Genomic DNA, 17,904 nt, shown 5'->3' with positions numbered 1-17,904 from the left:
AAACAGTAATTACATTTCAAAAGTAATCCCTTGGCTATGAAGTGCTTTGGGATGTATAAAGTGCTATATAAATGCAAATTCATTCTTTCTACTATATTGTGATCTTTCACAGCCTCCGGTCTTCTCAAAGCCCTTTGCAATATTGGATTACTTTTGAAGTTCAACCACTTGTTATGTAGGCAAACGTAGCAACCAGCGTGCACACAGCCTGGACCCACCAGCAACAAATAAGTGGAAGGATGACCAGATAATCTATGTTGCTAATGTTGGTTGAAAACACCAGATGAACTCCTTGCTGTTATTGCCATTGGATATTTTACATCCACATCTGAAACTATCAGCCTAGATTATGTGCTTAATGTCCTGGAATAGGCCTTAAACCACAATCTTCTGAGCCAAGGTAACAATTAACTAGGAAGGAGAAGCTACAGGAAAATGTCCTCGGAGTCCCATTCCAATCTTGTGATCAAAGAAGAAAATTAAAATGGGAAGCTTGTTTTTTAAAAAAAAAGTTGTTCTCTGAAGTGCCAAAGATAAATGTATGGACTAGGTCTTGCATGAGTAGGGCATCCCCCAGTGCATAATGTTAGATTTTTTTTAATGAGAAAATTGTCATATAACTTGCCAGAAGTGCAAGTTGATGAAGAAGAAGGCAAAGAGGTATTTGGGACTTTATTTAGCTGCAGGACTAGAGAGATTTAAGGATCAAGAAAGAGACAGAGGAATGATGGAGAACACGGATGAATTGGAGTCAAATAGGTACAGAAAGGAAGAGAAAAGAAACAGAAGGAACAGCAAGAAGAAAATGCAAAATTTAATGACATTTTTTAAAACCCTGAACAATTGACTACATGTCGGAACGAGATTAAGCACTTTAAATGAATCTTATTCAGGCCCTGGGAAGTTGGTTGATTGACATTGTGTTAACAATATCACCTGGTTACTTATGCAAGGGGTACTTATGGTCTTATTTACCACTCTTAACTTTCTGTAGCAAGTTTACAGGACAATTATTGTGTAAATACAGCAAGTTCTTAAAAATAACAGAGCCTAAAGGAGACATATTGTGTGTGCAAAGCAAATGGTGGAGTGGCATAAATTGACTGGCAATTTATAGAGATTTGCAACTCATGATGTTGATAATACCCTGAACTTCTGGCCATTTTTAATTCATTTTACATCTTTCCCCCCCCCCCACCCACCATTATGGTGAGAAAGCATCTAGTCTCTTCATCTGATCTTTTGACTGACAACAATAACTTGCTGTGCTACCTAACCGTGTCCCTTCAATTCATGACTTTTTTTAAAATGGAACTTTCTGAGGGTATAATGACTGTGTGGCACTGGGTGATTTACAGAGCATGAAGGAGATGGAGGAATGGGAATAGATGGTGATCTACCACCTTCCTCCTGAGGCTAAGGAGAAGGCTTTCTAAGGCTTCATAGTTCAGGGACCTAGAATTCATGGATAGTTGCCCAAAAAGGAAGCCCTGACGTCAGGGTCAGGGGATGTGCAGCAGCTGACTGTGACTCAAGTCTACAGCTCTCAGATGCAGCAATATCAGGTGTTTTTGTTTGATCCATTGCAGACATCAGTAGAGTTTGTGGGAGCTTTATTTAATATCTGCAGCAGACCCTCACCTCAAGCTGACTGGCACCAGGAAGGATGCAGGTCACTGTCTTTTGAGGATTTCTGAACCTGATAGTTGCCATTAGACCACACATGCCATTGATCAGAGAAAGCACTGATACTGGATCATGGTTAATGCTCAAGTGTAAAGGCAACAATTCCTGCAAATTGCTGTTTTAACTTGGTGTTGGGCATTCAAAGTCTGGCTGTCACTATTCTAATCTACTTCTTCAGCAAAGCTGTTTGCATATTAACATAAATGCAATTGAATGATAACATGCAAATGAATGTTACATCACTAACCAGAGAAATAGTAATCCAGTGGACAATAGCAAAGTGAACCGTGTTCTAGCCTCATCAATATCCTAATATAGATTGGGATAATAGTTTAAAGGGCAGAGTGGGCAAAGTGTTTCCGAAGTGCGTTCAGGGGAATTTTCTTGATCAGTATGTTTCCAGCCCAATGAGGAAGAAGGCATTGCTGGATCTGGTTCTGGGGAATGAGGTGGGTCAAGTGAATCAAGCGTCAGTAGAAGAGCATTTAGGAAACAGTGATCATAATATCATAATGTTTAAATAAGCCATCAAAAAGGACAGGGGAACAAGCGAGAGTAAAAATACTTAATTGGAAGAGGGTCAATTTCAGTGGGGTGCGAATGGATCTGTCCCAGGTAAATTGGAACCAAAGATTGGCAGGCAAGATTATTATGGAATAATGGGATGCCTTTAAATAGGAGATGGTTTGGGTATAGTTGAGGTACATTCCCACAAGGGGGAAAGGTAGGGCAGGCAAAGCCAGAGCTCCCTGGAGGATGAAAGAAATAGAGAGTAAGATGAAGCAGAAAAAACGTGCGTATGACAGATGTTGGGTTGATGAGCTAAGTGAGTACCAGGTTGAATATAGAAAGTTCAGAGGGAAAGTAGAAAAGGAAATAAGAGACAAAGAGGAAGTATGAGTAGATACTGGCAACTAACATGAAAGGGAATCTAAAAGTCTTCTAAGGCATATAAGTAGTAAGAGGAGGGTGGAACCAATTGGGGACCAAAAAAGGGCATGGCTGAGGTACTAAATGAGTAACTGGCATCTGTCTTTACCAAGGAAGAAGATACTGCTAAAGTCATAGTGAAAGAGGAGATAGTTGAATTACTGGAAGAGCTAAAAATTGATAAAGAGGAGTTATTCGAAAGGCTGGCTGTACTTAAAGTTGATAAGTCACCAGGACCGGATGGGATGCATCAAGGATGCTGAGGGAAGTAAGGGTGGAAATTGCAGAGGCACTGGCCATAATTTTCCAATCCTCCTTAATTACAGGGGTGGTGCCAGAAGACTGGAGAATTGCAAATGTTACATCCTTTGTTCAAAAAAGCATGTAAAGATAAACTAAGCAACTACAAGACAGTCAATTTGACCTCCATGGTGGGGAAAGCTTTTAGAAACAGTAATCCGGGACAAAATTAACAGTCACTTGGGCAAGGCAGAATTAATTAAAGAAAGCTAGTACTGATTTGCTAAAGATCAATCGTGTTTACCTAACTTGACTGAGGTTTTGATGAGGTAACAGAGAGGATTGATGAGGGTAATGAGGTTGATATATTTATGGACTTCCAAAAGGTGTTTGATAAAGTGTCACAAAATAGGCTTGCCAACAAAGTTAAAGCCCATGAAGTACAAGGTACAGTGGCAGCATGGAGTTGAGTGACAGGAAGATGAGAGTATAGTGAACAATTGTTTTTCAGACTGGAGGAAGATAAATAGGGGTCATTACTCGGTCCGCTGCTTTTCTTGATATATGCATTAATGACTCAGACTTAAGTGCACAGGGCACAATTTCAAAATTTGCAATGATGCAAAATTGGAAGTATCCTGGACTGTGAAGAGGAGAGTGATGGACTTCAAGAGGACATAGACAGGCTGGTGGAATGGATAGACATGTGGCAGATGAAATTTAATGCAGAGAAGTGTGATACATTGGTAGGAGGAATGAGGAGAGACAATATAAACTAAAGGGTACATTTCTAAACGAGGTGCAGGAACAGAGATCTGGGGTATGTGTGCACAAACCGTTGAAAGTAGCAGTTTGAGAAAGTAGTTAAAAAGGCATACGGGATTCTGAGCTTTATAAATAAAAGCATAGAGTACAAAGGCAAGGAAGTTATGGCATACCTTTACAAAACACTGGTTCGGCCTCAACCTAGGGTATTGTGTCCAATTCTGGGCTCTGCACTTTAGGAAGGATGTGAAGGCTTCTGAGAGAGTGCAGAAAAGATTTACGAGAATGGTGCCAGGGATGAGAGACTTAGGTTACAAGGATAGATTGGAGAAGCTGAGGTTGTTCTCAAAGTAGAGAAGATTGAGGGGAGATTTGATGGAAGTGCTCAAAATCATGACTGGCCTAAACAGAGTAGATAGAGAGAAACTATTCTCATTGGCAGACGCGCTGAGAACCAAAGGAAACCAATTTAAGGTGCTTAACAAAAGAATCAACAGTGATTTGAGCAAAAACGTTTTACGCAGCAAGTGGTTAGGTTCTGGAATGCATTACTTGCATTATCTGTGGCAGAGGCAGATACAATTGGAGCTTTCAAAAGGCAGTTGGATAATTATCTGAAGAGAAAAAATTTGTAAGGCTACGGGAAAGGGCGGAGGACACGACATGGTAAATAGCCTCCTATGCTGTAACCATTCTATGATTCTACTTCTAATCAACTGTTACCTACTATTGATACAGGAACAATTGGTATATAGTTGCCTAGGTCACTTTTTCTGCCTTGTTTGAACACCCTCGGAGCTACGAACATACAAATGAGGAGCAGAAGCAGGCCATTCGGTCCATCTACGCCATCTTAAAATTATTCAATGACTCTGCCTCCACCACCTTCTGAGGCATAGAGTTCCAAAGTCGCACAACACTCAGAGAAAAAAATTCTCCTCGTCTCTGTCTTAAAAAGGCATTTTTAATTTTAATTTTAAACAGTGCCCCCTAGTTCTGGACTCCCCCACAAGAGGAAGCATCCTTTCCACATCCACCTTGTCAAGACTGTTCAGGATCATATATACTTCAATCAAGTGTTATGACCAGGTGAGAAAGAGGTCTAGGGTTCCCTTTCAGCCTTCACCTGGTCTTAATGTAACAGGGTTTAATTTTAAACACACCATATCTTTAGCTCCCCCTTTTCCTCCCGGGCTACCTTTAACCTACCCTCTTGATCACATTTTCCCCTTCCTCTTCTAAACTTTTGCCAGCCCTGTGCCTGCCTGTCCCCTTTTGTTCTCGGCGGGGGTCCCTTACAGTTCACCAGTCTCTGTTGCAGGTCGTCCTAACACTGGTAAAGGACTTAGGGGTGCAGGTTTCACTGTAGGTTGGGGTTTCCCCTCAACCTGGCACATGTTGCAACTCTTGCAGTACTCCACCACATCTTTGTGGAGTTTTGGCCAAACAGCTGTCTTATGCCAGCTTTAGTCTTTCTTTTATTGGCATGTACAGCCACTGTAATCTTGTGGGCCCTTCTTAATATTCCTCTCCAGTACCTCTGTGGCACCACTAACTGGTGAACCACTGTCCAGTCCTTGCTCTCAGGTCTGTGAGGGGAACTCCATTTCCTCAACAGTATCTCATTCTTTAAATAGTAGCAATCAGGGGCTCCCTCTACTTCGCTGCCAGAGTGGGCAGCCTGTGCTAGCTCTCACAATACTGGGTTGGTTTGCTGAGCCTCAACTAGAAAAAATTCATTCCCTGGGTCTACTAACTTTCCAAAGAAAGGCTCAGACAGACAGACAGACCTGCTCATCTGCCTGCAGTGCTAATTCAGTCTCCTCTGGGGAGTGATTTGATCATGGCCTGATTCACTACACATTCAGGGAAATTGCAGGGGTCCGTCTCCTGCCATGAACCTGTCTCTCTGACCTCCTCCAGTCTTTCTTTCACTACTGGGTGGGGAGCTAACACCTTTACCACCACCAGATCATTACCCAGGAGCAGGTCAACTCCGTCCACAGGCAAACTAGGGACAATCCCTACAGTCACCAGCCCCGAAACTAGGTCGCACCCCAGGTGCACCTACAGGTACAGGCAGACACTGCCCTCCGATACCATTCACCACCATTTTGGTGTTCACTGCACTCTCTGGGGGAAAGGTCAGGCCTTTTCCCAGTAAAAGGGATCTGGTGGCCCCTGTGAACCTGAGAGTCACTATGGGCTTGCTGGCCTCACTTGAGGGGTATGGGGTTACTTTTCCTTCAAACACAAAACCCTGAGAACCTTCAGCAATCCTGTTAAATTTTCCTGTGCTTGCAGTAATAAGCTTCCTGGGTCTCACTCTTACTGCAACTAAAGCCACAGCTTATTCTGCTATGTGTTCCATCAGGGTCCTGTCTTCACTGAGCAGGTGTGCCCTGATCAACCCTACCGGTTTTCCCTTTAGTTTCTAGTGGTCAGTATTTAAATGCCCTGCTTTATTACAATGGAAGCACACAGGTCTCCGGGTCTCACTCTTGCTCACAGCACCTTCCTTTTTGTCTGGAGGAGGGCCACCTGTGTCTCCTGCTTTCCTTTCTGTCCCAGGAATGCCTGCACTCCTATCCCCTTCCCATTCTTGGTCCTTTTCAGATTTGTGGGGGTGATTAAGAAAAGTTCTCCCCTGAGAAACCGACTTATAAATTAAAGCAAACTCATCAGCCAGAATAGCTGCTTGCCGGGCTCTCTGAACCCGCTACTCCTCTACATGGGTCTTTATGGAGATTGGGAGAGAGTGTTTAAATTCCTCTAACAGAATTACTTCTCTGAGATTCTCAGAGCTGAGCTGTAGTTTAAGAGCCCTCAGCCACTGGTAAAGGGCCAGCTGCTTACTTCTTTCAAACACCAGATAAATTTAATTAGCTTGCTTCTTGAGGGTTCTAAACTTTTGGCGATAGGCTTCGGGTACTAATTCTTATGCCCTGAGGATAGCATTTTTGGTCAGTTCATAATTTGATGAACTGTCATCTGGCCACAGGGAATAAACCTCATGGGCTTTTCCGGTTAGTTTGCTTTGCAATAAAAGAGTCCAGATCTCAGCTGGCCATTTTAGCTGCCTTGCCAGTTTCTCAAAGGACACAAAAAAAAGTGCCTCTACATATTCCTCATTGAAATTTGGAATTAGTTGAGTTAGTTTTAACAATTTTGTACTCAGCCCTCAATTACGCTCCTCCATATTGGCCATGCTTTCACTGGGGTTACTCTGTCTCCCCCGAGTTAACTCAGTCTGCTTCAGCGCTCTTTCTTCACATTCCTTCTGGAAAATTCTTTCTCTCTCCCTCTCCTGCCTTTCATTTTTTTCACGTTCCTTCTGGAAGGCACTCTCTTTCTCCCTCTCTCTCTCCTCAAATTCAGGTTTCCTCCGTTCCAGTTGTATCTTGGCTAAGAATACCCTGTCAGAGTCTGCTTCGAACCCTGTTTCTGCTTCTTCAGATTCAAGGGAAAAATGGATGGCCACTAGCCTTAGGAGTTCAGACTGCTCAGCCATTTTCCTCAACTCCTCCATATACGGTGCTTCTAACTTATCCCAAGTTACTTCACCCTGGCTTGGGAAGCATCTAGCTTCAGATGCAGACATGTTAGCATTCAAGTACACGCAACCACAAGAAAACCTGTATTGAAATCTTGCTCTTTTTTTGATTAGGAACAATTTAGCTTCCCACTTCCAGTTACTGTTGTTTGTCTGTGGGTCAGTCTCGGAGGCTAGCACCCAAATTTCTGTTTCGACCAGATGGGAAAGAGGTCTAGGGTTCCCTTTCAGCCTTCACCTGGTCTTACTGTAACCAGTTTTAATTTTAAATGCATTGTTTTTTTAGTTCCCCCTTGGTGAATCCTTGTTCACCGCTCTCCAATTATAAGGCAGAGAAACCAGCACAAACAAGTTTTCTTGGGTTTAAAGAAGAAAAGTTGAAATTTATTCAATTTAAACTTAAACTCTAATTCGGTTAACGTCTACGGATACACGACATATGCATATGCGATAAACACTTGCAAATAGAGACAGAAAAGAGCAGAAGAAAAATAAATTGGAAAAGTTTGAGGCAATATATGAAGGGTTGTTGTTACAGTTCTTCGAGCTCACTGCAGAGCCCTTGATTGTAAGTCGATCTTGCTTTTCGTTGGGGCCCAGTATTATTCTTAAACCTTATTCGCTGAGGAGACTTTTCTCTCTTGGGGTTCATGTGTCTTCAGAGGCTTGTGAGAAAGAGGTGGGAGCAGACAGACAGGAAGTCTTCATTCCAGGAGGCTTCTGCATTCTGCAGGCTCTCAGTTCAAACTGCACAATTCAAAAACCTCCAGGTTGCCAAGCAGGTTAGTCGCATGACTAACTGGTCTGACCACGTCCTCCATTACCCCCACCACCTCATCCCCTTCCCAAGGCACCTTCCCCTGCAATCGAAGGAGGTGTAATACCTGCCTATTTACCTCCTCGCTATCCCAGGCCCCAAACAGTCCTTTCAGGTGAAGCAGCGATTTACTTGTACTTCTTTCAATGTAGTATACTGTATTCACTGCTCACAATGTGGTCTCCTCTACATTGGGGAGACCAGACGCTGACTGGGTGACCGCTTTGCGGAACATCTCCGCTCAGCCTGAAAGCATGACCCCAAGCTTCTGGTTGCTTGCCATTTCAACACTTCCTCCACCCCCCCCTTGCTGTCATGCTCACACCTCTGTCCTGGGATTGCTGCAGTGTTCCAGTGAACATCAATACATGCTCGAGGAACAGCATCTCATTTACCGATTAGGCACACTACAGCCTGTCGGACTGAACATTGTGTTCAATAATTTCAGAGCATGACGGCCCCCCCCATTTTACTTTTATTTTTAGTTTTTTCTTTTTTATATATATTTTTGTGTTTATTTTATTTTATCTTAGTTTGTTCAGTTTGCCTACCCACTGTTTTTGTTTTCATGTTTGTGCTTGTGGCTGTTTATTTTTCAGTCCATTAACACCCTATCTGTACTAATGCTTTGTCTTTCAACACACCATTAACATATTGTTTGCCTTTGCTCCTGGTCGGTTATTCTCTGTGACCTTGTCCTATCTACACCTTCTTTGTTATCTCTTGCCCCACCCCCGCTTTACTCACTTAAAACCTTTTACATTTCTAATATCTGCTAGTTCTGAAGAAGGGTCACTGACCTGAAACGTTAACTCTGCTTCTCTCTCCACAGATGCTGTCAGACCTGCTGAGTATTTCCAGCATTTCCTGTTTTTATTTGGCCTGACCACGTCTTGGCTCTATCTATTGTATCATCTCAGCAGGGAATAGAATGCACTTCCCTACCTTCAATGTCTGTTAGTATGTAAATGTTTTTTTCCAGCCAAGGTCTGACAGTCCTTTTAACAGGCCTTCTCTTCTTCCCAGCAACAATTTGAAATTTGTCCATGTAGGTGCCTGCAATTCACAAGTCTTCCCTCACTCCCCTAAACTCCAGTGAAAACAAGCCCAATCTGTCCAACCTTTCCTCATAAGATAACCCACTCATTCCAGGTATCAATCTCATAAAAATCCTCTGAACTGCCTCCATGCATTCACTTCTTTCCTTAAAATAATGAGAACAAAACTGCACACAGTATTCGAGATGTGGTCTCACCAGTGTCCTGTATTACTGAAACATAACAACCTTACTTTTATTTTCAATTCCTCTCGTAATGAAGGATAGCATTCCATCAGCTTTCTTTATTACTTGCTGTACCTGTATACTCATTTTGGTGACTGTGCAGTCATGTACTGGAACACCTAGATCCCTCTGCACCTCTGAGTTCTGCAGTCATTCTCTGATTAACTAGTACTCTGCTTTTTTACTCTTCCTGCCGAAGTGAACAACGTCACATTTTCCCACATATGCTCCATCTGCCAGATTTTTACCCACCCATTCAACCTTTGCAAATCGGTCTGCAAGCTAGTCTTCCATCTACCAAAAGCTGCCTAATCGGAGCAAGTAATTATTTTGTACATAAAAGGATCTTCTGCTCACTTTCAAATTTGGCCTCATTAGCATGTTTTACAATATTCCCACTTTTCTGACTGCTCTCATGCTGTAACATACTAAAATAATTTCTGTCTATTCTTTTTTCCAGGTCTTTCCTTGCCCCTTTGACCACCCTCTTGTTGGGTTTCTGCTTATTCATACCAGCAAATTCTTCCATCATTTTTAATGTTTTTTAATGTACCCCAGAATACTGAGGGAAGCAAGGGAAGAAATTGCTGTGGCCTTGACAGAAATCTTTGCATCCTCATTGGCTACAGGTGAGGTCCCAGAGGACTGGAGAATAGCCAGTGTTGTTCCTTTGTTTAAGAAGGGTAGCAAGGATAGTCCAGGAAATTATAGGCCGGTGAGCCTTACGTCAGTGGTAGGGAAATTATTAGAGAAGATTCTTCGGGACAGGATTTACTCCCATTTGGAAACAAATGAACTTATTAGCGAGAGGCAGCATGGTTTTGTGAAGGGGAGGTCGTGTCTCACTAACTTGATTGAGTTTTTTGAGGAAGTGACGAAGATGATTGATGAAGGAAGGGCAGTGGATGTTGTCGATAGGGACTTCAGTAAAGCCTTTGACAAGGTCCCTTATGGCAGACTGGTACAAAAGGTGAAGTCACACGGGATCAGAGGTGAGCTGGCAAAATGAATACAGAACTGGCTCTGTCATAGAAGACAGAGGGTAGCAGTGGAAGGGTGCTTTTCTGAATGGAGGGCTGTGACTAGTGGTGTTCCACAGGGATCAGTGCTGGGACCTTTGCTGTTTGTAGTATATATAAATGATTTGGAGGAAAATGTAGTTGGTCTGATTAGTAAGTTTGCGGACGACACAAAGGTTGGTGGAGTTGCGGATAGTGATGAGGATTGTCAGAGGATATAGATTGGGCGGAGAAATGGCAGATGGAGTTTAATCCGGACAAATGTGAGGTAATGCATTTAGCAAGATCTAATACAGGTGGGAAGTATACAGTAAATGGCAGAACCCTTAGGAGTATTGATAGGCAGAGAGATCTGGGCGTACAGGTCCACAGGTCACTGAAAGTGGCAACGCAGGTGGATAAGGTAGTCAAGAAGGCATACGGCATGCTTGCCTTCATCGGTTGGGGCATAAAAATTGGTAAGACATGCTGCAGCTGTACAGAACTTTAGTTAGGCCACACTTAGAATATTGCGTGCAATTCTGGTCGCCACACTACCAGAAGGACGTGGAGGCTTTGGAGAGGGTACAGAAGAGGTTTTCCAGGATGTTGCATGGTCTGGAGGGCATTAGCTATGAGGAGAGGTTGGATAAACTCGGATTGTTTTCTCAGGAATGACGGAGGTGGAGGGGGTGACATGATAGAGGTTTACAAAGTTATAAGTGGCATGTACAGAGTGGATAGTCAGAAGCTTTTTCCCAGGGTGGAAGAGTCAGTTTAGAGGTGATGTGCGAGGCAAGTTCTTTATACAGAGGGTGGTGAGTGCCTGGAACTTGCTGCCGGGGGAGGTGGTGGAAGCAGGTACGATAGCGACGTTTAAGAGGCATCTTGACACATACATGAATAGGAAGGGAATAGAGGGATACGGTCCCCAGAAGTGCAGAAGCTTTTAGTTTAGACCGGCATCAATATCGGCGCAGGCTTGGAGGGCCGAATGGCCTGTTCCTGTGCTGTACTATTGGTTGTTCTTTGTTATTCTGTATTACGGTATCGTAAAGCTTATCCATTATGGTTATTAAGCTGACTGGTCGGTAGTTACCTGGTTTATTCTTTTTGGACTAACTTTCATCAAGTCCTTTTCACCTGTCACCCCTGTGCTTGCTGACCTACATTGACTCTTGGTCTGACTCCAATTTAAAATTCTTATCCTTGTTTTTCAAATCCTGCCACGGCCTCGCCCCTCCCAATTTCCGTAACTTCCTCCAGATCTACAACACGTTGTTACTTACCCCTCTGAGATCTGATTGCTCCTTTTTTTTTATTCGTTCATGGGATATGAGCATCGCTGCCAAGGCCAGCATTTGTTGCCCATCCTAACTGCCCTTGGGAAGGTGGTGGTGAGCTGCCTTCTTGAACTGCTGCAGTCCATCTGGTCTGGTGCAGATACACCCACAGTGCTGTCAGGGAAGGAGTTCCAGGATTTTGATGCAGCATCAGTGAAGGAATGGCAATATACTTCCAAGTCAGGATGATGTGTGGCTTGGAGAGGAACTTGCAGCTGTTCACATGTGTCTGCTGCCTTGTTCTTCTCGGTAGAAGAAGTCATGGGTTTGGAACGTGCTGTCAAAGGATGCATGGCGAGTTGCTGCAGTGCATCTTGTATATGCTATATACACACTGCTACCGCTGTGCCTCTGTGATGGAGGAAGTAAATGTTTAAGGTGGTGGATGGGATGCCAATGAAGCGGATTGCTTTGCCCTGAATGGTGTTGAGCTTCCTGAGTGCTGTTGAAGCCAGACTCATCCGGGCAAGTGGAGAGATGGGACAGTGCCCACCCAAAATGGGAGACCACAATCTACAGTGGTTTTGTTTCAGATCCTCCAAAGGATCGTCTTGATTATGCCTTAAAAACGCTTGGGATATTCTGCAGCAGGCAAAGAGGCCCCACATATAGAAGTTACAACTCAGAAGTATACTGTGTCAATATTTACCCCTTATGTGAGGAAAGAGTTCCGGCATATTTAGATGTCTTGTTCCCATTTCCAATCAGCCCCTTTTCTCTCCTGGACCAATCAATACAAACATACAATTAGGAGCAGAAGTAGGCCATTTGGACCCTCTAGCCTGCTCCACCATTCAATAAGATCATGGCTGATCTTTTTTTTTTAGAACATTACAGCGCAGTACAGGCCCTTCGGCCCTCGATGTTGCGCCGACCATCTGACCTACACTATTCCATTTTCATCCATATGTCTATCCAATGACCACTTAAATGCCCTTAAAGTTGGTGAGTCTACTACTGTTGCAGGCAGGGCGTTCCACGCCCCTACTAGTCTCTGCGTAAAGAAACTACCTCTGACATCTGTCCTATATCTTTCACCCCTCAACTTAAAGCTATGTCCCCTCGTGTTTGCCATCATCATCCGAGGAAAAAGACTCTCACTATCCACCCTATCTAACCCTCTGATTATCTTGTATGTCTCTATTAAGTCACCTCTCCTCCTCCTCCTCTCTAACGAAAACAACCCCAAGTCCCTCAGCCTTTCCTCGTAAGACCTTCCTTCCATACCAGGCAACATCCTAGTAAATCTCCTCTGCACCCTTTCCAAAGCTTCCACATCCTTCCTATAATGCGGTGACCAGAACTGCACGCAATACTCGAGGTGCGGCCTCACCAGAGTTTTGTACAGCTGCATCATGACCTCGTGGCTCCTAAACTCGATCCCCCTACTAATAAAAGCTAACACACCATATGCCTTCTTAACAGCCCTATTAACCTGGGTAGCAACTTTCAGGGATTTATGTACCTGGACACCAAGATCTCTCTGCTCATCTACACTACCAAGAATCTTCCCATTAGCCCAGTACTCTGCATTCCTGTTACTCCTTCCAAAGTGAATCACCTCACACTTTTCCGCATTAAACTCCATTTGCCATCTCTCAGCCCAGCTCTGCAGCCTATCTATGTCCCTCTGTACCCTACAACACCCTTCGACACTATCCACAACTCCACCGACCTTCGTGTCATCCGCAAATTTACTAACCCACCCTTCTACACCCTCATCCAGGTCATTTATAAAAATGACAAACAGCAGTGGCCCCAAAACAGAACCTTGCGGTACACCACTAGTAACTAAACTCCAGGATGAACATTTGCCATCAACCACCACCCTCTGTCTTCTTTCAGCTAGCCAATTTCTGATCCAAAGCTCTAAATCACCTTCAACCCCATACTTCCGTATTTTCTGCAATAGCCTACCGTGGGGAACCTTATCAAACGCCTTACTGAAATCCATATACACCACATCCACGGCTTTATCCTCATCCACCTGTTTGGTCACCTTCTCGAAAAACTCAATAAGGTTTGTGAGGCACGACCTACCTTTCACAAAACCATGCTGACTATCGCAAATTAACTTATTCTTTTCAAGATGATTATAAATCCTATCTCTTATAACCCTTTCCAACATTTTACCCACAACCGAAGTAAGGCTCACAGGTCTATAATTACCAGGGCTGTCTCTACTCCCCTTCTTGAACAAGGGGACAACATTTGCTATCCTCCAGTCCTCCGGCACTACTCCTGTCGACAATGACGACATAAAGATCAACAACAACGGCTCTGCAATCTCCTCCCTGGCTTCCCAGAGAATCCTAGGATAAATCCCATCTGGCCCAGGGGACTTATCTATTTTCACTCTTTCCAAAATTGCTAACACCTCCTCCTTGTGAATCTCAATCCCATCTAGCCTAGTAGGCTGTATCTCAGTAATCTCCTCGGCAACATTTTCTTTCTCTACTGTAAATACTGACGAAAAATATTCATTTAACGCTTCCCCTATCTCCTCTGATTCCGCACACAACTTCCCACTACTATCCTTGATTGGCCCTGTTCTAACTCTTATCATTCTTTTATTCCTGATATACCTATAGAAAACCTTAGGGTTTTCTTTGATCCTATCCGCCAATGACTTCTCGTGTCCTCTCCTTGCTCTTCTTAGCCCTCCCTTTAGATCCTTCCTGGCTAGCTTGTAACTCTCAAGCGCCCTAACTGAGCCTTCACATCTCACCCTAACATAAGCCGCCCTCTTCCTCTTGACAAGCGCTTCAACTTCTTGAGTAAACCACGGCTCCCTCGCTCGACAACTTCCTCCCTGCCTGACAGGTACATACTTATCAAGGACACGCATTAGCTGCTCCTTGAATAAGCTCCACATTTCGTTTGTGCCCATCCCCTGCAGTTTCCTTCCCCATCCTACACATCCTAAATCTTGCCTAATCGCGTCATAATTTCCTTTCCCCCAGCTATAATTCTTGCCCTGCGGTATATACCTGTCCCTGCCCATCGCTAAGGTAAACCTAACCGAATTGTGATCACTATCGCCAAAGTGCTCACCTACATCTAAATCGAACACCTGGCCGGGTTCATTACCCAGTACCAAATCCAATGTGGCATCGCCCCTGGTTGGCCTGTCCACATACTGTGTCAGAAAACCCTCCTGCACACACTGGACAAAAACAGACCCATCTAAAGTACTCGAACTATAGTATTTCCAGTCAATATTTGGAAAGTTAAAGTCCCCCATAACCACTACCCTGTTACTCTCGCTCCTGTCGAGAATCATCTTTGCTATCCTTTCCTCTACATCTCTGGAACTATTCGGAGGTCTATAGAAAACTCCCAACAGGGTGACCTCTCCTCTCCTGTTTCTAACCTCGGCCCTTACTACCTCAGTAGACGAGTCCTCAAACGTCCTTTCTGTCGCTGTAATACTTTCCTTGATTAACAATGCCACACCCCCCCCCCCCCCCCAGGATATTGGTACCCCTCTGGTTCAGGTGAAGACCATCCTGTTTGTAGAGGTCCCACAAAGATGGGGAGGAGTGATGCAATGAAATGAATTCTAAAATTGTGGTACTGGGAGCCAACATAGGACAGAAATGATGGCATCATAGGAAATAGGAGTAGGCCATTTGGCCCGTCGAGCTTGCTCCGCCATTCAAACAGATTATGGCTGATCATCTACCTCTACGCCATTTTTCTCCACTATCCTCATATCCCTTAGTATTCAGAAATCTATCTATTTCTGTCTTGAATGTGCTCAACGATTAAGCTTCCACAGCCCTTTGAGGTAGAAAATTCCACAGATTCACCACCCTTTGAATACAGAAATTCCTGCTCATCTCAGTCTTAAATGGCCTTTCCTTATTCTGAGACAATGTCTCCTTGTTCTAGACTTCCCAGCGAGAGGAAACATCCTAACATCCACCCTGTCACGCCCTGTAAGAATTTTGTAAGTTTCAATGAGATCACCTCTCATTCTTCGAAACTGTAGAGGATACAGGCCCAGTTTCTGTAATCTCTCCTCATAAGACAATCCCGCCATCCCAGGTATTAGTCTGGTGAACCTCCATTGCACTCTTTCTATGGTAAGTATATCCTTTGTTTCAAGGATTTTGGTTTTTTAAAATTAAAACTTAAGATTCTATGTTTTTAAAAACTGAAAAAGGATTTTCAGTGGACATTGAGACATCTGAAAATAATTGAACTTTATGGATGTTTTAAAAGGAAGTTCAACTGGAGTACTGCATACAGTTCTGGTCACCACATTACAGCAAGGACATAATTGTACTGGAGAGAATACAGAGAAGATTTTCAAGAATGTTGCCGGGGCTTGAAAATTGCAGCTATGAGGAAAGATTGGATAGGCTAGGGTTGTTTTCCTTAGAACAGAGGAGGCTGAGGGGTGACTTAATTGAAGTGTACAAAATTGTGAGGGGCCAAGATAGAGTAGACAGGAAGGACATGTTTCCCCTAACAGAGAGCTCAATTACAAGGGGGCACAGCTTTAAGGTGATTGGTAGAAGGATATGAGGCAAACCTTTTTCACCGAGGGTGGCTGGAATTCACTGCCTGGATTGGTGGTGGAGGCAAAACCCTCAATTCTTTAAAAAGGTACCTGGATCTGCACCTGAAGTGCTGTAACCTGCAAGGCTACGAACCAGGTGCTGGAAGGTGGGATTAGAATGGCGTTTTTTTTTCAGCCGGCACAGACACGATGGGCTGCATGGCCTCTTTCTGTGTTGTAACTTTTCTATGATTTATGGTTCTATCTCAATGGCAGCACCTTTGACAATGCAGCATTCTTTTAGTTCTGCACTAGGGTGTCAGCTAAGATTATGAGATTCTGTCTTGAAGATGCATTTTAACCTACAACATTGTGACGGTAATGTTGAGTGCCACCTATTGAGCTAAACTGACATTGGTGTTTCGCCAAAACCGTTGTTTTATATTTAAAAAATATGAAGTCACTAGCCTGAGCTAATAAAAATGATAATTTTTCAGCTCTGATTCCAATACATTTAATAGACAAAACCAAGATTAAATTAAAGACTGATTGCCATTAAAATAGGACAGATTGTACTAAGATTATCAAATAATTTCAAATACTACTTTAACTCCAGTTGTGTTATGTGTATAACAAGCTAGTCATGGACTTTTTTTCTTTCTCTTTGTTAATTGATGGCATTACAAAATATGATTGTAGTCATCAGTTTTTTTTTTCTTTTTAAACAGTATGCTTCCGGTGAAAATTGGAGTTCTTATTGGAGGCTATTTCGGCGTGTTCCAAACCATGGACAATTTCAAGGGTCGCGTTAAAAAGGACTAACATGATCAGCAGAATCAGTAAAAAAAAATATTTTATTTCAGAAGTACATGTATTATAATGCATTATAATACATTTTTGGGTGTTACTTTATCTTGCTATTAATAAGACATCTGTATCGGGTTGCAATATTATTTACATTCCAAAGCACTTTCTATAGATGATTTCAAGCTTGTGGAAAATGTAATGCATCTATTCCAGGCAATAAAATATGTGACGATGGCAGAGGTGTTTATTAAAATCAGAAAAGGTGTGACATCCTCACTTTAATAACCTTAGAAACTGATGAAATAAAAATGACAGCAATTTTGAAAAAGCGGTATGTTTAGAAAGCCATCTCTAAAATCCACAATTTAACTCTATAACTTTTTGAGTAGCTGTAACTGTAACTCAATGTGGCTAGCCTATCAAATGGTCGATCACTGGTTTCCACTGTTTAGTCATGATGATGGTGGGATGCATGTTGAAAGTTAACAGGAAACTGAGCAATAAACTGAATCTGCCAGAATCTTTCCTGTAGAACTGTTTTCTGCAACCCCCCACCCCCAAAAAAGGGAATGCAGCTGGTGAGAATTTTTTTTTAAATCAGCTGTTGTTTATTCATGAGCTTGAGGGAAAAAAAGATAAAACAGCGTACTACTGGAGGGAATTAAAATGACCAGCAAAGTCAGAGTTGGTAAATGTAATGCACTACTGCATTATATTTGACCCCAGGATGAGCTTCCGACCACATATCCACGTCATCGCTAAAGACCGCCTATTTCCATTTCCTTAACATCACCCAACTCAGCTTATCCGCTTTGGAAACCCTCATCCATACCTTTGTTACCTCTAGACTTGACTATTCGAATGCTCTCCTGGCAGACCTCCCAGTTTCCATCTTGTATTCATCCAAAGCTCTGCTGCCCACATCTTAATTTGCACCAAGCCTCGTTCACACATCACCCGGTCCTTGCTGACTTAC

General features: G+C 43.2%; 1 protein-coding gene across 2 annotated transcripts in view; it reads left to right on the top strand.

The window, feature by feature from the left end:
* The window catches only part of sdr16c5b (short chain dehydrogenase/reductase family 16C, member 5b), a 55,856-nt gene extending 38,694 nt beyond the window's left edge, over nucleotides 1–17,162 (top strand). For both annotated transcript variants that reach the window (XM_068031870.1, XM_068031869.1), the window contains one exon: nucleotides 16,850–17,162. In XM_068031870.1, the coding sequence (XP_067887971.1) occupies nucleotides 16,850–16,943 (94 nt within the window). In that variant the 3' untranslated portion in view covers nucleotides 16,944–17,162. The remainder of the gene's footprint in view (nucleotides 1–16,849) is intronic.
* Nucleotides 17,163–17,904: the final 742 nt, after the last annotated feature.

The sequence above is a fragment of the Heterodontus francisci genome, chromosome 5, assembly GCF_036365525.1.
Source record: "Heterodontus francisci isolate sHetFra1 chromosome 5, sHetFra1.hap1, whole genome shotgun sequence".
Taxonomy (NCBI): domain Eukaryota; kingdom Metazoa; phylum Chordata; class Chondrichthyes; order Heterodontiformes; family Heterodontidae; genus Heterodontus; species Heterodontus francisci.
The sequence above is the reverse complement of the archived record's forward strand: the minus strand, read 5'-3'. Positions and strand labels throughout refer to the sequence as shown.